Consider the following 25,322-nt stretch of genomic DNA (forward strand, 5'->3'; position numbering starts at 1 on the left):
CTTGACTCCTCCCTGTGCCGTTCTCTTCTGTGAGCAGGGTGGTTGGTACAAGTGGGAGGGCATGCCATTTCCAATGTGGAGAAGAATGCATTTTCAGGAAGTTTCAGAGAACTGAGCAAGTTAAACTCCATTGGGGGTTTCCAGATACGGGGACAGATACAGTGCAGTGAGGGGAGCCTGGGTCTATAAGTGATGTTAGCAATGAATTGAGTGGTTTGTTAGAGGGCTGGGAGGCCAGTTTATGGGCTTCTTGTGGTCTCGAGTATGTGTAGCCATTGCTTGTGCTGGAGAGGAGGTGTGTGAAGTGGAACAGCCTCCACTTGCGGAGAAGGAAGGAGAACCGTGGAGCTTAGGACATGTCCTTTCTCTTGCAGCAATTGCATGGGGGAGAAGGATTGAGACAGTCCTGGTAGTTGAAATGCAGTAATAGAAATTATTAAAAATAACACCCTGTATCGAATGGGGTTTTTTTGTTTTTGTTTTTGTTTTTTTCTCCCCTCTATCCTGTCCTGTTTTTATTGCCTGTGCCTTGTTTCCTCTTATGTTACTGTTCAGGTAATGTGACAGTGCATGTTCACCATCAGTTGCTACATTTTTTCTTGGGAAAAGAGCAATGTAACTATTTGGTACTTAATTTTACCTGGAGCATACTAAATTGGTTTGGGTACATAAATCTTATTACAGAACTAAGTCCAACTTTGGACACTTCTCCATAGGCTCCAAATTGTTCTTGTTGGTTACTGTAGAAAGGAAGCAGGATACAGTTTGTAGAAGCTTGTGTTCTTTCCCTCATTGGCAATTTTAAGGCTCCAAATGTTTAGGCTAAATATTCTACTTTCCTGGATAGCCTGAATTTTCAGCTCAGTTTTTAGGTGATTTCTAGGTTGTGTACCCTTTTTCTGAAGCCGTATACACCATAGCTCAGTGTAACAAAAGCTGTTCGCACTTGTTCTCAGCCTTCTAGGGCATAGGGTAACCTGTGGTGGGTGGAAGATTTTTTTTTTTACTGATTTTTCTCACTGTTGCCCAGCCATCTTGAAACCTCATGCTATTCTGGAATTGGATTTAAATTCAGTAATCTCAATGAAAGTGCTTAGCGTAGTATCTGGTGCCTAGCAGTGGCTCAGCTAAGACTGTTTGAATCTGAATGACCTATGGTATAGGAAGACATGTGTTCTGCCAAGCATTTATTAGCATTTCTGAAATCATATTATGACTTTAAAATTCACTTACTTTACCATATAGACTTTGAATACCACATTTAATGCTTAATTCTATGTGATTTTAAACTCTTAGAGCCCTAATAGCTTCATATTTATTTAAAAAGAGAGGGTAAAAGGTATATTTGATGGTATAAAGTAAATCTGAGCAGTCTTCTAAATAAAGCAGTTCAAATGGAGTTATTACTGTTTTAAATCAGAAACAAAGTATATTTATAAAACATCGATTTTCTTGTTTTTCGGCTTTTAAAATTGATTTTGTCCTGATAATGTTTTAAAGAATGGCAATATTTTTAAATTTGATTTTATTTCCAGTATAATTAACAGACAGTGTTATGTTAGTTTCAGATGCACAAAAAGTGATTCAACAATTCTGTACTTTACTAGGTGCTCATTTTGATAAGTATGCTCTTAATCCCCTTCACCTGTTTCACCCATCTTCCCTCCACCCCCACCTCTGCTCTGGTAATCATTAGTTTGTTCCTTTATGCTTAAGAATCTCTTGGTTTGCCTCTTTTTTCCTTTGTTCATTTCTTTTGTTTCTTAAATTGCACATATAGTGAAATCATACAGTATTTGTCTTTCTCTAACTGACTTTATGTCCTCTAGATCCATCCATGTTGTCCCAAATGGCAAGATTTCATTCTTTTTTTATGGCTAAGTAATATTCCTCTGTGTGTGTGTGTGTGTGTGTGTGTGTGTGTGTACATACACCACATCATCTTTATTCATTCATCTACTGATGGACACTTGGGTTTCTTCCATAATTTGGTCATTGTAAATAATATTGCAATAAGAAAATAGCAATATTTGGAATAACTGATAATTTCCAATGAGTGACTTCTTCAAAGTAAATACTACTCAACTGAGTGGAAAGGAAATATGCTTTTACACTTGAAATAATTCTGGGTTGTTTAAAAAGTGTCCTCAAATATGAGACTGACACAAGTGGATGTGAGAAAACATTTATGCGATCTTCCTGGGAGGTTTAAGAATTCTCTGGTTATTCATATTAGATGATCATCTACAGTTGGTGAGGGGTTAGTGCTTCCTTGGGAACTTCCTTGGCTGGTTTTCCTCTGTATGTTTTGGCCTTACGTTAGGTCTGGTCCATAAAGATCAACATGGTAGGACTTCGAGTAAAACAGGTTGGATAAATAGTTGTTAACACCCCCACAAAGTAAATTCTACTTAATGAAGCACAAGTACCAGTGTACTTAGCTTTTATAGGGCAACTACATTACTATATATAGAGTGATACTACACATTCAGCAAAAACATCATGACCTTTTCAAACAAACCGAGGTTAGGGGGTTCTTAAATACAGTACAGGGGAAAATTCTTAAGTAATAGCTTTCTCTTTTGCAGTTATCAGTTGTAACCGCTTGCCATGACATGCCCTTTCAGTTCCTTGCCCTCTTTGAGTTGAATAAATTCTCTTCAACTTCCTTAAATCCATTAGGAACAATCGAGAATCAGCAGTTTTAGAGTATTTGGAAGGAAGGCCCTATATCCTAACGGGTGATTAAAGAAATCTGTTTATTCTTTCTGTGCTGTTAAGTCAGCTCTTGGCGCTCTTTTCACTGACTTAAATTTGTCCTCTTTTCCATCGGTAGGTTAAGGAAATCAACGGAAGTGGAGGATAAGGTTGTCACTGGGCTGGGACAAATAAGGAATCTTGATGACCAGGAGATGTTTTCTTCTCAGTTATAGGACTGGAGTCTTAGCATTCAGTATCATGTTTCCCCTGTCTTCCATAGGTGATCAATGAACATTGCTTATTAGTTAGGTTTCTTATTACCTGGAGGCATCTGCTGGGGGAGGGGGTGTCCTATACTAGGAACATCTTGTTTTTCTTTCTCTCCTTCTCTCTTTTCTTCCTTTCTAGATTATTTATTTATTTTAGAGAGAGAGAGAGCAGTGAGTGGGGAAAAGGAAATAATATTCAAGTGGACTCCAATGAGCATGGGGCTCAGTCTAACAACCCATGAAATCATGACCTGAGCCTAAATCAAGAGTCGGATGTCCGACTGATTGAACCACTAAGGTGCCCCTTGTTTGTTTTCCAGCTAGTGTTATAGTGCAATCTGGCAGCATTGACTTGAAACACTGATTATTAGGTTAAACAGGTACTAATGAGTCAGTAAGTCATTTTCTTTTGAGTCATAGTAAACCAGTACCCTAGGGGAATAGATTTAAAGGGGGTTGTTTTAGGTGTAGCAAAACTCAAGGTTTTCTTTTTTAATTTGCAAAATAAGCTTTGTGTTTTTATCAGAGGCATTTATCATGTAAACTGTGGAACATCAACAACTGCATTGGTCCAGGGAATTTATCAAGTAAGACTGTGATTCTACTGCAGGCAGTCTCCTTGCTAAGGCTGCTGGAAAAGAGACCAGTCCAAAACAGGCCTAGTGGGGAGGACACTATAATACGATCCTTTGCCAGTCCATCTTGAGTTCCTTTAGGTGAAATTTTAATATTTGTGAATAGTCTTTTGGGCAACTCTCCAGCGTCTGGTTCCAGTTCATACCATTTGCATATCACTGGACTTGAGCATAATTGGGGAGCTAGAGGGTGGAGAATAGAAAAGAGGAGGTGGGGCAAAAAGAGCAAGCCAAGGCAGAAGTGTTTTCAAGATGGCCAGGAGATGAGGAGAAGTAAATTGAGGCCAGAAAACTCTACTCTGCTGGCCTCTGTGATGAAGGAAGGGACTGTAATGTGCCTGACAGTAAATGCTTTGGCAGAAAGCCATTGATAGGTAGAGGAAAGGCTATTTAACCCTGGCTCTTGGGGAGGAAATTAAGAACGAGCTACTCAGGAATGAGTGTGTCAAGTACAGCTTGTCCAAACCTTTTTCCCCCACCATTGGACTAGGAAGCAGAACCTAATTTGGAGTAGGGACTAGTAAATCCCCAACATGGGTCTAGGAAGCGTAACCTATTTGGGAGTAAAAACCCGAATGGTATTGAACATTTGGTGATCCAGACCTAAGAAAATAAAACCCTTGAATAGGTGATATGTACTTAACAACAACTCAAAAGGTACAGAGGGAATATGATGTGAAGTAAATCTCCCTCCTGTTCCCAACTCCCAGCTAACCAGTTCTGTCCTCAGAGATAATAATCACTGTTGGAGTTTATTTTCCTAGAGATAGATTTATGTAAGGATTTACATATTTCAAAGATTTTGTTCAATATAAAAGGATATATAAATACAGATAAATGGAAGGAAATAAAAATCACCTAATCTGTAATCCCATTGCCAGCCGTTAACCACTATTAATGGTTGGATGTATATCCTTTCAGGGTTTTTAAAAATGATTGTATGCTGGGGTGCCTGGGTGGCTCAGTGGGTTAAAGCCTCTGCCTTCGGCTTGGGTCATGATCCCAGGGTCCTGGGATCAAGTCCTGCATCGGGCTCTCTGCTCAGCGGGGAGCCTGCTTCCCTTCCTCTCCCTCTGCCTGTCTCTCTGCCTACTTGTGATCTCTGTCTTTCAAATAAATAAAATCTTTAAAAAAAAAAAATGATTGTATGCTTACAGATGTGCTCTCTAGAACTTAAAAAAATTATTTTTAAACATCCCAGTAATACATGGATACATTCCTGTTATTTAAAATGAATTCAAAGTGTTACAGCTCTTTTACAGTTTGTCTAGGAGGTTTCCAGTTCCTGAACCAAAGGGGAAAAAAATCCAAATAATACATATTAAGACAAAATCTTCCTTTACCACTGCCTCCAATTGTATCCCCTTCCCTATTGGTAATAACCATGTGATCTGCTTGTTAGAATTCATTGAGCATTTTATATACATCTATAGGCACATATTGCTATGTTGTGTTTCTCATAAATGAGATCCTTCTGTTTGTATGAGAATTAAAAAAGCAAGATCTTACTATTTTAATATCATCTCCACAATTACCAGTTGAGTTGAACCCTGTCAAATGCTTATTGAATATTACCTTTTCTGTGTCTAGGCTAACTGTACATAGCATTTGGTAATCTGCTTTTGTTGCCTTCTGTATTATTGAATATTCCTCTTCCGCCTTATTTTTAAATGGCTATTAACGTTGAATGCATGTGTCATAGTGTATGTAATTTATACCTTCATTATTGTTATGATGCTATAATTGATAGGATGCTTGGTAAAGATCTTAGACCTGTAAGATCCTTTTTTGAAAGAATTATTATTGAGAGTAATACTGTTACTATTAAGTGAAGCTTTAGCCATTTTGTTTACTATCATTGATTCACATTTACTTAATTAGCCATTTCATTGCATATACTAGATTATGGACTCATAACTGTTAATAGCAGCTACACTTTCCAGTGGTAACTGCTGATCACCTTGACTAGACTTAAATGTTCCTGAATCTCTTTAGTTTTGCATTAAGTTATTTGTACTTCTGCGTATGTGTGATTGTGCCCATTCTGAGAGAACCTGTTTGCATTTTAGTTTTCCCTAGGTAAGTCTTACAGGCAGCTAGTTATGCCTAGAAAAAAAATATGTTAGGAGAGCAGAAAAAGATCATTTTGATTTTAAGTAGAAAGCATCAAGGAGAAAAGGTTTAAAACTTACTAGCTAGGAAAGGTGGGAGAATTCAAAGAGGAGTAAGAAATTATTCACAGTAAGGGAAGGCAGAGGAAAGATAAGCGTAAGTGTGTTTAGGAGGAGAATGGACAGAGAGATTGAATGGATCAAAGTGTTCAAGTTGGAAAATTGTAAGAAAAAGTTGGAAAGGTAGTTTAAATCAATATGTAGAAGGCATTTAATTAATGCCATATTAAGTGTTTTGGATTTATTTTCTAGTTGAGATGCTTCTGAAGCATTTTGAGCAGAGGAATGATAGGAACTGGTATTTTATGATTATGTTATGCAGGATAAGTTAGGGTAAATGAAGGAAGAGAGGCTGATTAAGGCATTCATTGCATTTAAGTGAAAAACAATGGCTGAGATAGCAATGACAGATGGAATGGAAAGGAAGTTTTAGATGTGAATGTTTACGTGAACAAAGGTTTGTGGGGAGAGAGTTGAAGTAGAAATCATTTTGAGGGGTTCTAAAAATCAGAACTATGGAAGATAATTTAAGTACATACAATTAATTCATTTTAATTGTACAGTTTTATGGATTTTGACAAATGACAGTCGTATAACCACGACTAGAAACATGTAGTATGATTTCATCTTCCCATAAAGTTCCCTTTTGCCTCTCTACAAATAGTTCTCTCCCTTTACCCCTGGTCCCTGGCAATCTTAGATCTCCTTTGTGTCTGTATAGGTTTTTGTTTTCGTTTTGCTGTTTCCAGAGTTTTCTAAAAATGTGAATCTTAAAGTCTTTTGTGCCTGGCCCCTTACACTTAGCATGAATCCAGCCTTGTGTTGCATGTTACCAGCAGTTCCTTCCCTTGTATTGCTGCGTAGTAATCCTTTTAAATGGATGTGGCACAGTTTATCTGTTCACTGGATGATAGATATTGGGTTGTTTCTAGTTCTTGGGTGCTATGAATAAAAGGTGCTCTGAACATAAGCATACAGGTCTTTGTGTGAACATATGTTGTCATTTTTCTTGACTAAATAATAAGAGTGGAATTGTTAGGTCATATGGGAAGTGTATGTTTAACTTTTAAGAAACTGCCAAACTGTTTTCCAGAATGGCTATTTCCATTTTGCACCAGCCATGTAGGAGAGCTTATTAGCTCCACATCCTTGTTAACATTTGGTATCATCAGTCTTTTTAAATTTTAGCTAATAGTGGAGTAGTAAGGCAGAAAAATAGGATGAATAAAGTCGGAATGTCAAGTGGGAGAAGCTAATTTGGAGGTGACTTATAGTGGGGACACCAGTTTCAGTTTTTGGTATTGAGTTCAGGTGTCTCCAAGTGGGAAAATGACCCCAGAAGTGCTATAACTTCTCTTATAGAACTTAAAAAAAAAAAAAAAAGATTGATTTAGAGAGAACAAGTACGAGTGGGGGTGAGGAACACAGGGAGAATCTCAAGCAGACTCCCCATTGACTGCAGAGCTCCCTGCTTGGGGAGCTCAATCCCACCACCCTGAGATCATGACTTGAGTCAACATCAAGAGTCTGACACTCAGCCGACAGAACCACCCAAATACCCTTCTTTTGTAGAACTTTTAATAGAATGACACTTTGAAGTCAGATAGTCATGAGCTTGAAGATTGGCTCAGTTACTGTCCCTATGGTCTTAGGTTATTTGCCCTTTCCACGCTTTAGCTTTTCCCATTTGCCAAATATGAAATAATAGGTAGTTACACTTAGAATAGGTGCTAATGCGGGGCGCGTAGGTGGCTCAGTTGGTTAAGCATTTGCCTTCAGCTCAGATCATGATCACAGAGTCCTGGGATCAAGCCCCGGTTGGGCTCCTGGCTCAGCAGGGAGCCTCCTTCTCCCCTCTCCCTGCATTCTTTCTTTCTCTTTCTCTCTCTCTCTCCCTCTCTCAAATAAATAAATAAATAAGATCTTAAAAAAAAATAGGTGCTAATGCAAAGTTAGCACTTGGTGAGTAGTAGCTGGCAGCATCATCATCATCGTCATCACTGGTACTTAAGTATACTTTTAATCCCCCTGTAACTTAGGACTTTCTTGCAAATCTCTTGAATCTTTTCCCTGCCTTACTGATTTCCTGCCTGTCTGTGTTCATTCCCCACCACAACAGTGGGATTCATTTTGTCAAGCACAGACCTTGTCAGGTTACTTCGCTGTTCTAATCCTTTCAGTGGTTTCCTCAAGTGATTACTTCCGTTCATCTTTATCTGGGCATCAGCATCTCAGGAAAGCCTTGGTTAAGTCCTCTGTTAAAAAGATCTAGTACTAGCTATATTTTCCTTTCTACAATTTATCATTACTGTAATTATTTGTTTAATCTTTCTCCTGTCTGCAATAATATAAAATCCATGAAGAGTGGCACTTGGTAGGCACTTAGTTAATTTGTTGATTAGGTTGTCTTATTTTAAGTTTCTTCAGGATGGGAATTTCATACTTAAATTTCAATTCTTTTTTCTATCGATATATTATATTTTATTTTTATTTTTCAAATTTGAATTCTCATTAGTTAACATACAGAGTAATATTGATTTCAGCAGTAGAATGTAGTAATTCATCATTTACATACAATACCCAGTGCTCATCACCAGTTCCCTCCTTAATGCCCATCACCCTTTAGCCCACTTCCTACCCACCTCCCTCCATCAACCTGCAGTTTCTCTGTCATTAAGAGTCTCTTACAGTTTGCTTCCCTACATCTTTTTATCTTAAATTTAAATACTTTCTGATATTTAATATATTACTTTTTTTCTTTTAATTTTAGTTATTTAAGTAATCTCTACACTCAGCATGATGCTCAAACTCGTGGCCCCAAGATCAAGAGCCATATACTCTTCTGGCTAAGCTAGCCAGGCACCCCAACATACGACTTTCTGTAGCATAAGTTCTTAACAAATATTCTTGGATCTAAGTAGTGGTTCAAAATAAGCTTACATAGAATTAATCAGGTCAAATAAGGTAAAAGGTTTTAAAAATTATTTTAGTATATTTCCATTATGACATTAGTACTTCATAAGAAGTTTGGAAAATAAAGAAGCAAAAGAAGAACATGTGAGAGTATGGCAGAATTCTTGGCAGATTCTTTCAGATTGCTTTCCAGAAGAGTTTCTGGTATAATGTTAGTAGCAGTACTTGAGCAGCCCTATTTCTTCTCCAATTTACCAGAATTTAAAAAGTTTATAATTTGTTAGATGATACAAATATCTTTAATTCCATTTATTTGATCTATTAATTACTCTGCACTGAGTTGTAATGTTGCCTTTCTCATGTTAAATTCTTACATACTAGGGTAAGTTTCTGAACATTGTTGTGCATCTATGTTTATTCTTATATTCTTGGTATAATGATTTTAACTCCCATAATTTATTTTTAACATTTTTTTTTTTTTTAGAATTTATTTATTTATTTGACAGAGAGAGATCACAAGTAGGCAGAGAGGCAGTCAGAGAGAGAGAGGAGGAAGCAGGCTCCCCGCTGAGCAGAGAGCCCGATGCGGGACTCGATCCCAGGACCCTGGGATCATGACCTGAGCCGAAGGCAGTGGCTTAACCCACTGAGCCACCCAGGCGCCCCCCATAATTTATTTTTAATTTAATTTTTAAATTTTAATTCCAGTATAGTTAACTATATAGTGTTACATTAGTTTCAGGTATACAATATAATGATTCAATAATTCTGTTTACTGTTCAGTGCTCATCAAGATAAGTGTACTCTTAACCCCCTTCACCTATTTCACACCCCTCCCAACTCTCCTCTGGTAACCATCTGTTTGTTTTCTATAGTTAAAAGTCTATTTTTTGGTTTGTCTCTCTCTCTTTTTTTTTTTTTTACCCCTTTGTTCATTTCTGTTGTTTCTTAAATTCACATACATGTGAAATCTTATGGTTTTCGTCTTTCTCTGACTTATTTCACTTAACATTTTGCTCTCTAGATCCATCCATGTTGTTACAAATGGCAAGATTTCATGCTTTTTTATGGGTGAATAATATCCCTCTGTGTGTGTGTGTGTGTGTGTGTGTGTGTACACACACGTACGTATACACTACATCTTTATCCATTCATCTACTGATGGACTCTTGGGCTGCTTCCATAATTTGGCTATTATAAATAATACTGCATCAAACATAGGGGTGCATATATCTTTTTGAATTACAGTTTTCATGTTCTTCGGGTAAATACCCAGTAGTGGAATTACTGCATCAAATGGTAATCCTATTATTAATATTTTGAGGAACTTCCATGCTGTTTTCCAGAGCGGCTGTAGCAGTTTACATTCCCACCAACAGCGCACAAGGGTTCCTTTTTCTCCACACCCTTGTCAACACTTGTTGTTTCTCATGTTTTTTATTTTAGCCATTCTGACGGATGTGAGATATACGTCATTGTGGTTTTGATTTGCATTTCCCTGAAGATACATGATTTTGAGCATCTTTTCACATGTCTGTTGGCCATCCCTATGTCTTCATTGGAGAAATGTCTGTTCATGTCTTATCCCTTTTTTTTTTTCTTATGCCCATTTTTAAATGGGATTATTTGGTTTTTTGGTGTCAGGGTATATGAGTTCTTCATACATTTTGGATAGTAACCCCTTATTGGGTATGTCATTGCAAATATCTTCTCCCACTCAGTAGGTTTTCTTTTGGTTTTGTTGGTTGTTTCCTTGGCCTTGCAGAAGCTTTCCATTTGGTTGTAATCCCGATAGTTTGTTTTTGCTTTTGTTTTTCTTGCGTCAGGGGATACATCTAGAAAAATGCTGCAGTGGCTGATGTCAGAGAGAATATTGCCTGTGCTCTCTTCTAAGATGTTTATGGTTTTACATCTCAACACTGTCTAATCCATTTTGAGTGTTTGTGTGTGGTATAAGAAATTGGTCCAGTTTCATTCTTTTGCATATTGCTGTCGAGTTTTCCCAGCACTGTTTGTTGAAGAGATTGTTTCCCACTGTATATTCTTGCCTTCTTTGTTGACGATTGACCTTATAACAATGGGTTTTTTTCCTGAGATTTCTATCCTGTTCCATTGATCTATATGTATGTTTTTGTGCCAATACCATACTGTCTTGATCACTAGCAGTACACAGCTTTGTAATATAACTTGAGATCTGGGACTGTGATACTACCAGCTTTGTTTTTCTTTTTCAAGTTTGCTTTGGGGTCTTTTTGGGCTTCTGTACAAATTTTAGAATTATTTTTTCTAGTTCTGTGAAAAATGCTGTTGGTGTTTTGGTAGGGTTTACATTAAATCTGTAGATTGTTTTGGGTAGTATAGATCTTCTAACAGTATTTGTTCTTCCAGTCCATTGTTTATCTTTCCATTTGTATCATCTTCAATTTCTTTCATCAGTGTTTCATAGTTTTCAGAGTATAGGCCTTTCACTTCCTTGGTTAAGTTTATTCTCTGGTATTTTATTATTATTGGTGCAATTGCAAATGAGACTGTTCTCTTAATTTCTCTTCATACTGCTTCATTTTTAGTGTATAGAAATGCAATGAATTGGGGTGCCTGGATGGCTTACTTGGTTTAGTGTCCAACTCTTGGTTTCAGCTCCAGTGGATTTCATGGGTCACAAAATCAAGCCCCCTGTCAGACTCTTTGCTCAGTGGGGAGTCTGCTTGAAGATTCTCTCCCTCTGCCCCTCCCCCCATTTGTGCCCCTTTCCTCACTCTCTCTCTATCACAAATAAATGAATAAATCTTTTTTAAAAAAGAAACAAAAAAAGGAAATGCAGTAGATTTCTGTAAATTGATTTTATTTCCTGAGATCTGACTGAATTTGTTTATCAGTTCTAATAGTTTTTGGTAGTCTTCAGGGTTTTCTTTTCTTTTCTTTTTTTTTTTTTTTTTTAAGATTTTATTTATTTATTTGACAGAGAAGCAGGCTCCCCTCTGAGCAGAGAGCCTGATGCAGGGCCTGACCCCAGGACCCTGAGATTATGACCCTAGCCGAAGGCAGAGGCTTAACCTACTGAGCCACCTAGGTGCCCCTTCTTCAGAGCTTTCTATATATAGTATCATGTCATCTACAATAGTGAAAATTTTACATCTTCCTTACCAGTTTGGATGCCTTTTATTCTTTTTTCTTGTCTTAACTGCTGTGGCTAGGACTTCCAGTACTATGTTGAATAAAAGTGGTGAGTGTGAATTTCCTTGTCTTGTTGCTGATTATAGGGGAAAAGCTCTCCGTTCTTCCTGTTGAGGATGATTTTAGCTGTGGGTTTATCACATGTGGCTTTTTTCATGTTGCTAACTCCCATAACTTTAAATATATTTACTATGTGGCAGAGCTAGTATTCTTCATTTGTTTTTGTATTTTTTCATGTGCTAAGATATTTTTGTATTAGTTTTTATGCATCTTTGGGTTTTTGTATTCTTTTTAGAGCTCACTCTCTGTTTTTTGGGTGAAACAGTCCCTCATGTACTTAATTGCTTGTATGTGACTTTTCTCAACAGAATAACTCCTATCCTAGAAATACCTCTTTCTGGGGCGCCTGGGTGGCTCAGTGGGTTAAGCCGCTGCCTTCGGCTCAGGTCATGATCTCAGGGTCCTGGGATCGAGTCCTGCATCGGGCTCTCTGCTCGGCGGGGAGCCTGCTTCCTCCTCTCTCTCTCTGCCTGCCTCTCTGCCTACTTGTGATCTCCCTCTGTCAAATAAATAAATAAAATCTTTAAAAAAAAAAAAAAAAAAAAAGAAATACCTCTTTCTGTCCCCTGACTTCTGATTTTGGGTTTTGTTGGAAGGTTTCTTGTTTTGTTTTGTTTTTTTATTTCTGATTCTAACGGTAGTTCTATAACCTAGTTGTAAGGGTTCCAGTTTGCAGACCTGACAAATGGGAAAAATAAGAAAAATTTATTATGTGTGTTGCGTATAGGCACACACATGCTGTGTATATGTGTGTATATGTATATATATTACATATGTGTCTATATGTTTAAGGTTGCCAACTAGTATTTCTTAAGAAGGATTATTGTTGTGAGCTTATGTCTTTAATGACCTTGCTTAGCAAAATGAAACCAGGGTTGTCACCCTATGTCTGTCTTCAGAATTGTTCTTGAAATGTACCTGACTTGTAAAATCAAAAACATGGGAACCCACTACTTTATCTCACACCATAATGACTTTCTTGGTGATAATGATCTAGTGTTGTTTTGTCCCCCAGAAAGAATACGATGAAGTCATAGCTTATGGGGGTTAGATTTTTTAACATCTGTATGTAACGCAAATGTAACATGTAGTCTGAAATATTTTTACAAATTATTGAGAAAGGGATGGTTACCATGTTGGTGACATCTCTCAGCAGGTCCAGCATAACCATTTTTTCCATCAAACACTGAAGCAGATTATTTCTTTTCATGGAAAGAAGATAGAGCAGTTCTTTTTCTTTTTTTAAAAAATTTATTTATTTATTTATTTATTTGGCAGAGTGATAGAGAGCACAAGTAGGCAGAGTGGCAGGCAGAGAGAGGGGGAGAAAAACGCTCTCTTCTGAGCAGGGAGCCCAGTGTGGGGCTTGATCCCAGGACCCTGGGATCATGACCTGAGCTGAAGGCAGCCGCTTAACCAACTGAGCCACCCACATGCCCAGAGCAGTTTTTTATTTAAGGGCCGTGTTGCACACAACTTAACCCATCTTTCACCATTAGAAGAAAGACACACTGAGAATTGAAACTGAGTAAGAGATTCACATCTTTCATCCCATGCTTTCTGGTGGACTTACTCTGGTTCCGTGGTGATATGTTGGTAGACAGAATCCTTACAGCTTACTACTGTTTTCTCTCTTTCTGAACATCTTCTTCCCTGTGGCCCACTACTGTGCTAATTTAAAAAAAAAAAAAAAAAAAAAAGTCAGGGGTCAAGGGGTGTTAGGGAAGAGATGCTTAGAGAGTATAGTTAAATTCAAGTGAGTATATTTGAATATCTACATTAAGTCTTTTTTTTTTTTTTTTTTAAAGATTTTATTTTATTTATTTGACAGAGAGAGATCACAAGTAGGCAGAGACACAGGCAGAGAGAGAGAGAGGAGGAAGCAGGCTCCCTGCTGAGCAGAGAGCCCGATGCGGGACTCGATCCCAGGACCCTGAGATCATGACCTGAGCCGAAGGCAGCGGCTTAACCACTGAGCCACCCAGGCGCCCTCTACATTAAGTCTTAAAGATAGAACTAAGCACTTGTTTTAGTAGTGCCACAATAATAGTCCTGCTCACTTAAACTACTTATAACAAGCTTATATATAACTTTTAGCCTACGTGTAACATTCATACCTGAGATAAAATGAGTTCTTTGTAAATATTGTAAAGAATTCTAAACTATGACATAAATAGGGGTGCCTGGGTGGCTCAGTTCGTTAAGTGTCTGCCTTCAGCTTAGTTCGTGATCCCAGGGTCCTGGGATCAAGTCCTATGTGGGGCTCCCTACTCAGTGGGAGTCTGCTTCTCCCTCTCCCTTTGCTGCTCACCCTGCTTGTGCTCTCCTGCCTGCAATCTCTCAAATAAAATCTTTAAAAAAAAGTGGGACATGAATAATGGGATGTACCGTAACAGGCTCTTTTTGTTTTGTTGTTGTTTTACTTTATTTTATATATTTATTTATTTAAAGGTTTGCTTATTTATTTGAGAGAGAGAGAAAGAAAGAGTGGGGTGACAAGCGCAGAGGGAGAGAATCCTCACACTCCCTACCGACCATGCAGCCTGTCACAGGGCTCAATTCCATGATCTGTGAGATCACGACCTGACCCAAAAGCAAGAGTCAAACACTTTAAACAACTGAGCCACCCATTCGCCCTTATTTATTTATTTTTTAAGTAGGCTCCATGCCCAGCATGGAACCCAGTGGAGAGTTTGAACTCACAATGGTAAGATCAACACCTGAGCCAAGATCAGGAGTTGGACATGTAACCAACCGAGCCACCTAGACACCCTAAATTGTTGTTTTTCTTTTTAAAAAGAAAAATTTCTTTTAGTTTTCATTTATTTATTTAAGTACTCTACACTCAGTATGGATCTGGAACCCATGACCGTGAGATTAAGTCACACATTCTACTGACTAAGCCAGCCGAGCGCCCCTAAAATACTTTTATTTAAAGAGATTATAGACACAGACCTGTACCCCTGGGGATAAAAATATATGTTTATAAAAAATAAAAAATTAAAAAAATATAAAGAGATTATAGACTCACGTGAAGTTGCACATATGATACAGAGAGGTCCCCTTGTACCAATCACCCAGTTTCTCCCAATATCTTACATAGCTGTAGTTACCAAGAATAGGAAATTGACATTGGCACAATACAGTTAACTAGATTTCAGATCTTATTCACGTATACCATGTACTCATGTTTCATGAGTATATATATATACTCGTGTATATACATGTACTCATGTTTCATTTTCTTTTATGTTTAATGTGTATAATTCTGGGAGTTTAAAAAAATTTATGAGTAGTTTGTACAGAAGAGTTACAAAGATAATACAGAGACTTCCCATATATTTCTTACCCACTCTCTCCCATGATATCTTAGGTTTGTATAGTAGATTTGTTACAGCTAACAAAACAACATTGCCATATTACAATTAATTAAACTCCATGTTTTATTTAGATTTTACTGGTTTAGCCCTAATGTTCTTTTTAGGTACTGAATCTCTTTCAGAATACTGTATCACATTCAGTTTTTATGTCTCCTTGAATTCACCTAGACTGTGACAGTTAATCAGCTTTCTCCTTGTTTTTAATTATCCTTATAAGCTTTGAGGAATACTGGTCAGTTATTTGTGCAATGTCCCTCAGTTTAGTTTGCCTGGTTTTTTTTTTTTTTTTAAGATTTTATTTATTTGTTTGACAAACAGAGATCACAAGTAGGCAGAAAGGCAGAGAGGAGGAAGCAGGCTCCCCACTGAGCAGAGAGCCCGGTGTGGGGCTCGATCCCAGGACCCTGAGATCATGACCTGAGCCAAAGGCAGAGGCTTTAACCCACTGAGCCACCCAGGCACCCCTGCCTGTTGTTTTTTTTTTATGGTTAATTTGTATGATATTTTCTCATGGTTACCTGGGCATGTAGGCTTTTGTGAGAAGACCACAAAGGTGCCATTTTTATCGCAACGTACCAAGGGTACAGCGCTATCAACATGACTTACATGATGTTGTTGCACTTGATTACCTTGCCAAGGTCATGTTGGCCAGGTTTTTCATTATAAAGTTACTTTTTCCCTTCCCTTTCATACTCTACTCTTTTTTTTTTTTTTTTTTTTTTTTTAAGATTTTATTTATTTATTTGACAGACAGAAATCACAAGTAGATGGAGAGGCAGGCAGAGAGAGAGAGAGGGAAGCAGGCTCCCCGCTGAGCAGAGAGCCCGATGCGGGGCTCGATCCCAGGACCCCGAGATCATGACCTAAGCCGAAGGCAGCGGCTCAATCCACTGAGCCACCCAGGCGCCCCTCATACTCTACTCTTTGAGAGCAAGTCCCTAAGCACAATTTAACATTCAGAGTGTGTGGGGGGGTTAAATTCAACCTCTTGGAGAGGGGGATTATCTATAGAAATTATTTGGAATTCTTCCGACAGTTATTTTTTTAAATTTATGGAAACAGCATGAATACTGATTTATCAGTCTGACATATCTGTTTTTTGCAGGGTGGGAAACCCCGTAAACATCGGAAGGATCGGCTTCAAGATTTAATTGATATAGGCTTTGGCTATGATGAGACAGATCCATTTATTGATAACTCAGAGGCTGTGAGTAATGTATCTTTAATATAGCAGCAATTCTTTGGGATAGAAGTCAAGGATAAAGTTACTAAAATAGTTCAGTATTTGTTTTTACTAACCAGTCCTTTGTTGATGTACATCTGAATTGTTTTCACTTTTATGTGCTTACAAACAGTTGAGCATCTGTGTATGTTTATCTTTGTGTACTTGAGTAAATATGTAAGATTAATTATAGAGTGCAAATATACGTATAGGATAAATTTCTAGCAGTGAGATTTATTGATCGAGGGTATTTACATCTTGAATTTTTTTTTTTTTTTTAAAGATTTTATTTATTTATTTGAAAGACAGAGATCACAAGTAGGCAGAGAGACAGGCAGAGGGAGAGGAAGGGAAGCAGGCTCCCTGCTGAGCAGAGAGCCCGATGTGGGTCTCGATCCCAGGACCCTGGGATCATGACCTGAGCCGAAGGCAGCGGCTTAACCCACTGAGCCACCCAGGCGCCCTACATCTTGAATTTTTATTGATATTCCCAAACTTGGGCAGGTGTATTTTCTTTCTTTTGGGGGGGGGCAGGTGTATTTTCAAATGGCTTTTAGATAAGAACCATATGAACTTGAAGATTGGAGCTACTAGGTTGAAGTTAATCTGGCAGACATTTTTAAAATGTACTTCAATTTTGTTGCTACTGCCAGCCCTTTCTGCACTGGTGCTGATTGAATGCCAGCCTTTATTGCTGTCTGTTTTGATCAAGCCCTACAGCTTTTCCCCTGGAGTCCTCTTTCTCTTACAAAATGAAGAGGAATTTAGGAAAGCATTTAAGGACTGTAGCAGTCCATTGATCACATAGCAAGTGAAAGTAGACGTACTGTGTTTGGGAGTAGATAAGGTATATGTTCTTACATTCTTCTCAATGCACTAGAATAATCTAAATCCTGGACTTATGGTATCCTCTGCATTGTACAGTGATTTCTTAGAATATACAGAAAGTGACACCAGGGTAAGCATTATAGTACTATCCACAAATTAGTATTTCTTTTTCCTGTGACTACACTGCTTGGTTATACAGATGAATACAAGGCATTCAGTAGTAGGAAAGTGATAGGTAGAACTTCCAGCAGGAGACATCATGGGTACCCTATCATATTCATGAGTTACTTTAGTGTCCTGACATAAACTGGTTTACCATACCAGACAGCCTGGTCTATAGGAGTAAAATACTGACAATGCTCTTTGGGGTTGAGAAGTCTTGTTACCAGAAAAGTTGACAAACCTTTTTGTAGGTTGAAGGATGGAATGTTTTTAAGAGTTTTGACCTTGATATGAAACACAAGTCAAAATTCCTAGATTCTAGACCTGACTAGGTTTCTAAAGATTTCTAAGCAGATCTTTTAACATTACCCAATTTTCTCTGCTATGGTCGGAATATTTGAATAAAGTGTTTTTTCAGATTGATTTTTGCAACCCATAATTGGATTATGTATCAATTTATAGAGAGTGTGGCCAGTATTTTTAATGAAAATGAAGTAGACTAGAATAGGAGCTATCATAGCAAATCATAGTAGATTATGTGAGGTTTTTAATGTGTGTGCGTGTGCATGCACTGGGTTTTGATGTGTATTTTCCTCTTGGGTGGTGGTGAAGAGAATTTGAAAGCTACTGCTTTAATAAATAAGGACAAAGTTTGTAGGTATAAGTTGTTTAAAAATTTTAGAATTAATTGTTGACATTTAGAGGACGAGGTAGTTTCCTGTTTTGTAAGAGGAAATTGAATTAGAATACAGCCTGTTTATTGACTTGCCAAATAATTTTGTATTGTTATCTTTTTTTTTTTTTTTTTTTTTAAAGATTTTATTTATTTATTTGACAGAGAGAGATTACAAGTAGGCTGAGAGGCAGGCAGAGAGAGAGAGGAGGAAGCAGGCTCCCCGCTGTGCAGAGAGCCCGATGCGGGGCTCGATCCCAGGACCCTGGGATCATGACCCGAGCCGAAGGCAGCGGCTTAACCCACTGAGCCACCCAGGCGCCCTGTATTGTTATCTTTAACAGATTATTGGGTTCTTTTTATGAGATAATTCAGACAGACAATTATAATCCAACCAAATGATTTTTTTGTTCTTTTCATTGATTGTATTACCAGTAAGCTTTCACTGTTTGTCATTATTTGATAGAGAGTTAAATAATCTGGTTCTAATTAATTGTCAGAATCATGCACTACTTACTGCTATAAATACCTGAAAATAAATTTTTTTGAAGATTATTTTTAGTCTTACAGATATTGCCAGATTCTCTAAAGACTGAAAGAAAATGTTTTTCTTTATTATTTAATAAATTATAATACCAGGCATGAATAACACTTTTATTTAGGTTGTTTCTTTTAAATTTCACTAGAACTTTCTGAAGTAAGTAATGTTGTCACTGTTACTCAACCCCAAAGTATTAATGTTAAATGATTTCCTCTGGGTCACAATTGCCGTTCATTGCCAAAGGATCTAAATCCAGGCCTTCTGATTTTCAAGTTCAGTATTCCATTGCCTCTTAACGCATTCTACTTAAAGGGCTAAATTAAATATGCATAAAGAGCTTGTTCTCCTGAAGAGTGTTCCGATAGGGGAAGCTTAGTAAAAACACTGCAGCATACAGATATGGACAACACCATGTTGCCCTTTAATGTAGTGATGAATGTGTTTCCTGTCAGAAAAGCTGCTTGATATAGTGGATAGTTTGAAATACAGCCAGAGTCTCTACTATAAGCTTTAAAAAATTATTCTGGCAAGGTTCTTAACCTCTAAATTTGGTTTTCACTTATAAAATGGGAATAATACTTGTCTTTTTTTGCCTCAAAGGTATTAGGAGGACCAAGTGAAATAATTTATATGAAGAAGCATTATAAATTATAAAGCAGTGTAAATGAAAAGTACAGATGTGTTTGTCGCAATTACACATTTCCAGAAAATAATTACTACAGAGTCATTTCACTTTTCATTCTCTACTCTTCACATCCCTTTTTTGCTTACAGATAGTACTGGACTCTTTCTGAAGGTTTTACCCATAGATCTTTATAGTAGCCCATCAAATGAAGCAATAAGAAAGCAATTCATTCCTTTTTTCCCCCCTGCTTCATTTCTCTTTGATTCAATGTGATTAAACTGGAAATTCTTTCTTTTTCTATTCACTATTTAATTGAAAAGGATACAAGTTAAAAGCAAAATTTTTGTGCTTAGCCTTAGGATTCTTAGAGTAACTAGTACATGCTGTATATTCCTTATCCATGGCAAAGGATTCTCCTTAAAAATCTGACTTTCTTAAAAATACTAAATATGAAGAGCCTGTAAGTAGAGTTTTGGGGTAGCAGGTATGTAGCTCTGTTAGATAAGTAGTTCCTTTTTTCTCAGCCACCTAGGACCCCATTATTTGGTGAAGATTGACCTTCATTTAATGTTTGCTTTTGTCCATTTTCATCAGGTGAGAAGTGATAAACTTTAAAATCCAAGCTTAGAGGACATCAGCTTAAGTGATATTTTAGGTCAGACCTTCAGTCTAGTTTAGGTAATTTTCATCTCTTGCTCAAGCCAAGTACCTGGCTCTTTATACTGTATGCTTAATGAACTGGGCAGTTAGTTTTCTCCTTTTTTAAACACATACTCTGCTGTTTTGTTTTTAAAATTTCTACCTAATAGCTTAGAGCTAAGACACAAGAAGTAACTTTGTTATTCTTTATAATCTTCTTATGAATAAAATTATATACTGATATGTTGGGAAATGAAATTTATTCTTTGCCTGAATGTTTAATCATCTGTTTTAACTTGATTTAATTTCTCATCACAATCATTTGTTCTTGGGGTGCCTCGCTGGCTCGGCTGGTAGATAGAGCATGTGACCCTTAATCTCTGGGTTGTGAGTTTGAGCCCCATTTTGGGTGTAGAGATCACTTAAAAAATGCATAAGTAGGGTGCCTGGGTGGCTCAGTGGGTAAAGCCTTTGCCTTCGGCTCAGGTCATGATCTCAGGGTTCTGGGATCAAGCCCCGCGTTGGGCTCTCTGCTCAGCAGGGAGCCTGCTCTCTGCTCTCTCTCTCTGCCTGCCTCTCTGCCGACTTGTGATCTCTGTCAAATAAATAAATAAAATCTTTTAAAAATATATATAAATAAAGATTTATAAAACAAAAAAAGAATAATTTATCATTAAGAATAGTAGTAGTGATCTTTAAATTTTTCTCAGCAGATGATAGAATTTGTGCTGTTATTCCAGAATTTCCATTATTTATAAATACTGAGTAATCCAGGCTCATTTTTATCTCAGATACTAACTTTTTCTCAATTTATTCCACCAACATCCTCATTGTATGCAGTTTTGTAGTTAGGATGTAAGGAAGGTCCTGACAAGTGATTGATTCTTTGATACATTTATAGAATTAATAATAGGATGTATCTGGGGCGCCTGGGTGGCTCAGTGGGTTAAGCCGCTGCCTTCAGCTCAGGTCATGATCTTGGGGTCCTGGGATCGAGTCCCGCATCGGGCTCTCTGCTCAGCGGGAAGCCTGCTTCCCCCTCTCTCTCTGCCTGCCTGCCTCTCCATCTACTTGTGATCTCTCTCTGTCAAATAAATAAATAAAATCTTAAAAAAAAAATAATAGGATGTATCTGAGACCTTTTTTTTTTAAAATACAGTATGACGAGTTAGTTCCTGCTTCTCTAACAACAAAATATGGAGGCTTTTACATCAACACTGGCACACTGCAGTTTCGCCAAGCTTCAGATACTGAAGAAGAAGATAATACAGACAACCAGAAGCACAAGCCACCCAAAGTAAGTTTATCCAGCATTGCAGTAGTAATGAGTGTTCAGTTAATAGGGTGTACTTTTTTATTTACTTGTGAATATAAGGAAAAATCAAATGCTAACCATTGTTTAATGAATCTGTAGTTATTTACATGCTTTAAGGTAAAATTATGTAGTTAAGGGGAAATTGATAATTACATCAAAGGAGAATTGTATTCTTTTAAAACTTCTCTCTCCATATGTGGTCTTATAATCTGCTGTTTGGGGGATAAGAGTAAGTTTCTAGGATAAGTTAAGACTTGGTATAGAAATGATGAAAAGCAAAAACAAAAAAAAAAGGAAGAAAAGAAATGGTGAAGAGCTATTACCTTTTCTAAGATGTCTTTTATAAAGCTAATTGTATGGAATGTATACCTTGTTACAGGAAATGAAGAGTGTCCTCAGTTAAGTGGTTTTTTGTTTGTTTGTTTATAAAGATTTTATTTATTTATTTGACAGAGATCACAAGTAGGCAGAGAGGCAGGCAGAGAGAGATGAGAAGCAGGCTCCCTGCCAAGCAGAGAGCCCGATGTGGGGCTCGATCCCGGGACCCTGGGATCATGATCTGAGCTGAAGGCAGAGGCTTTAACCCACTGAGCCACCCAGGCGCCTCTAGTTAAGTGTTTCTTGAAGTGTGATCAAAGGACTTACTTGTACCAGAATGACCAGAATGTTTGTTAAAAACCACACAGTGCTCGTATACCCCAAGAATCTGCATTTATTACAAGCACTTGTAATGTACACTGAACCTTGAGAGAAAACTACCCTGGATGCTATATTGATACCATCAAAAGAGTAAAGCATTGATACTCAGATAAGTGATACATTCTTCTATCATTTGCAGATTCCCAAAATAAAAGAAGATGACATTGAAATGAAGAAGCGGAAGCGGAAAGAGGAGGGGGAAAAGGAGAAGAAGCCAAGGAAAAAAGTACCCAAGCAATTGGGGTATGTAAAATTAAACATCATAGGGTCATAGATGACCAGCTGCCCTTTTAGAAAGATATATTTAGCATTAATTCATTCAGCTTTGCTGGGTCTAATTTAATACTCTATTTATACATGTCAATGATTGTTAACTTATATTTAATAATATTTATATGTATTTGATGTAAGTATTAGTAAGTAGAAAGTTTTATCATCTTAGGTTTTGGGGGTGTTTTTGCACATGTATTCTTTACTAAATTTTACTAGTATTCTTTAAGGGGAAACACACAGACAAGTACATTGAAGAAATCTTATTTTTATAAGAGATTTAAGAAGCCTTTAAGATATTTCCAGGTATTTAAAAAAAAAAAAAAAGATATTTCCAGGTAATATCTTCAGTGATGCTTCTTATCTTTATTCTTGGACTCCAGGTAATATTCAGCTCCTACAGCTACCACAAATGCAGCAAATCCCCATTTGAATTCTTTTAATAATGCACCAACAAAGGAAACATTGTTTGCAAAAGCACCGGTGTATCTCCAAGCTTCATTGCGGCCCCATGGGTCCGTGCAGCCAGCTTCTCCTGGACAGTTTCTAATGGTCTTCCTTCTGTCCTCCATTGTTTATAATCTGGAAGTTCCAGTTTGCTATGGCCATGTTCCTGCCCATGTCTGTGGGCCATATCTGACAGCAGTTGGACCTCTCACGACACTCAATATTCAATCTGTCATCTTCAATTTTAGTTAATTAATATTTATTGATTGATAAGTAGAAGGGCTTAGCATTTTAGAGATTCACAGTGCTTTAGATCAGATTTACACATTCATTTATTAAGTATTTTGCTCATTACAACTTCTTACCAACAAGAATCAGTTTGAAAAGATGGTATAAGCCGTAAACAGTTGTTTTGAACTTTCTGTGCTAAAACTAAGCTTATTAGATGCCTGGGGATTGAGGATTGGCAGTAGTCTTTGTGTGAACAATTTATAGTTGTTTTACTATTTAAAAAGGCATTTGTTTAGCTCTTCATGCTTATAATTTGAGGTAATGATATTATCTCTAAAAATCAAGTAGAATTTCTTAAAAAGACTTAAGTCATAAGAATAAAATGTTTATACTATGCATTCATAAAATTACCATTTGCTCTTGCTTCTCTATGACTCTTTTTGGAGAACTAAGGGACAGAAACTACGAGAGGCTGGATTTTCTTCCCCTCCTTGCCAGGGGAGGTGCATCTGCATTTTGGCCTATCAGTATTCAAAAGATTGATGTAGGGAGGTATTTACCCTTCTGTAAAATGAGATTTTAGTGACTTTGGAGTCATTAAGTAATTAAGGAAAAACATACAGATTACTAGTGAATATATTAAAAGGTCGTTATTTACAAGTAAACTTCTTTGGGAACAAAGTCTATAATGCCTTTTATTGAATTTGTCATTTTCTCAAATTCATAACTTATACATGCAGCAAATCTTTATTAAGTACCTGTTGTATACCAGGTATTGTTCTATTTGTATTTGGAGTATGTAACGGTTAATGAAACATGGGCTTGCCTTGAAAGTACAAATCATCTTTTTGATTCTGTAGTGCATATAGAAGCATATAAGCCATAGAATGTAGGAAAGATTTCTAGAGAGAGTAGTAACTAAACTGAAACCATCTTTTCCCCATGGTTTCTCTAGGGAGAACATTGTCACAGGAAATTACACGTATATGATTGCCTCACTTGGCTAATCCCGGAATGGAAAGTGAAAGTGATCAGAACACAGCAGCAGATAGAATAGGGTCTAGAAAGATTTTGCATTTCTTTGGCAGCTTGTAGCACAAACTACCTGGAGTATCAGTTTGAAGTTGTACTTGTGTGAGCTTCTCTGGTTGTAAGGCAACTCTGTTTTCAGCGAAAGTGCATTTCTTTACTTGGTTTATTTCTTAGGCGACCACTTTATAGAAGTGCTTAAGAATGTGAATATTCCAAAAACAGTAGTAAGTTTAACTTCATATTCTCTAATAAACCTGAGCTACATTCTGTTTTGTTTCTTTGGTTAACTTCAGTCCATTCATTTTCTTCACTCTGATGACCATTTACCTGTCGACCTTTCCTCAGTGCCCATCATCCAGATGATGAGAAAGACGCTTTGATAAAAGGATAATTTAATAAGAAATTTGCTCTCCCACATATCAAATGATTGTTTTAATGATCTATGCCTGCTTATTTATATGGGGCTTTCAACTTTAAAATTCTACATAGCCTAATGGATGACTTTTTTCTTCACAGAGTTGTGGCTCTAAATTCCCACAAGTCTGAAAAAAAGAAGAAACGTTATAAAGATTCTCTTTCTCTAGCTGCCATGATACGAAAATTTCAGAAAGAGAAGGATGCATTAAAGAAGGAGCCTAACCCCAAAGTCCCAGTGAACTTAACATCCTCCTCTCTGAATAAACCCCCCTCCACTGCTGTAGCATTGGGAAATGACGTCTCGGACTTAAATCTGAACAGTGCTGATCCGGACCTCCCTATTTTTGTTGGCACAAATGAACATGAACTGTTTCAGGAAGCTGAAAATGCCCTAGAGATGCTAGATGATTTCGACTTTGACAGATTACTGGATGCTGCTTCTGATGGTAGCCCCCTCTCCGAGTCAGGGGGAGAGAATGGAAACACCACCCAGCCAACCTATGCCTCTCAGGTTATGCCCAAGGTGGTGCCTACACTCCCAGAGGGTCTACCTGCTCTTCTTGAAAAACGCATTGACGACCTCCGTGTAGTAAGTGTAATAATGCCCTTGTTTCTTATTTGCCACGTAAACTTAACAATAAATGCTTTCTATAAGACAAAAGTAATAACCCACAATCCCAGCACCCATATAAACAACTTAGAATTTTCTGTATTTCCTTTTAGGCATTGGCTGTATGTATAGGTCTTAGATTTGAAGTAGGAATAGTTACAGCAACATATATGGGTGACTGTTTTATTATTTTATTTCATCTTATAAATTTTTAAAAAGATTTATTTTAGAAAGAGTGAGAGGATGCTTGCAGAATTGAGTGTGAGGGGGAAGGAGCAGAGGAAGAGGGAGAGAATCCTCAAATAGATT

General features: G+C 37.3%; 1 protein-coding gene, 1 non-coding gene and 1 pseudogene across 4 annotated transcripts in view; 2 read left to right on the forward strand and 1 right to left on the reverse strand.

Annotated features, from left to right (window-relative positions):
• The window catches only part of UBN2 (ubinuclein 2), a 100,139-nt gene that overhangs the window by 18,725 nt on the left and 56,092 nt on the right, over nt 1–25,322 (forward strand). For all 3 annotated transcript variants that reach the window (XM_059171988.1, XM_059171985.1, XM_059171987.1), the window contains exons 3-6: nt 16,408–16,509; nt 21,152–21,289; nt 22,146–22,249; nt 24,503–24,992. In XM_059171988.1, coding sequence (XP_059027971.1) covers nt 16,408–16,509; nt 21,152–21,289; nt 22,146–22,249; nt 24,503–24,992 — 834 coding nt within the window. The remainder of the gene's footprint in view (nt 1–16,407; nt 16,510–21,151; nt 21,290–22,145; nt 22,250–24,502; nt 24,993–25,322) is intronic.
• On the forward strand, nt 4,845–4,899 carry LOC131831016 (U7 small nuclear RNA). The gene has a single exon (XR_009353534.1). It is a non-coding gene; the product is annotated as a U7 small nuclear RNA (small nuclear RNA).
• LOC131829832 (NADH dehydrogenase [ubiquinone] 1 beta subcomplex subunit 3-like) lies at nt 22,608–22,910 on the reverse strand (annotated as a pseudogene).

Source organism: Mustela lutreola, chromosome 4, assembly GCF_030435805.1.
Source record: "Mustela lutreola isolate mMusLut2 chromosome 4, mMusLut2.pri, whole genome shotgun sequence".
NCBI lineage: Eukaryota > Metazoa > Chordata > Mammalia > Carnivora > Mustelidae > Mustela > Mustela lutreola.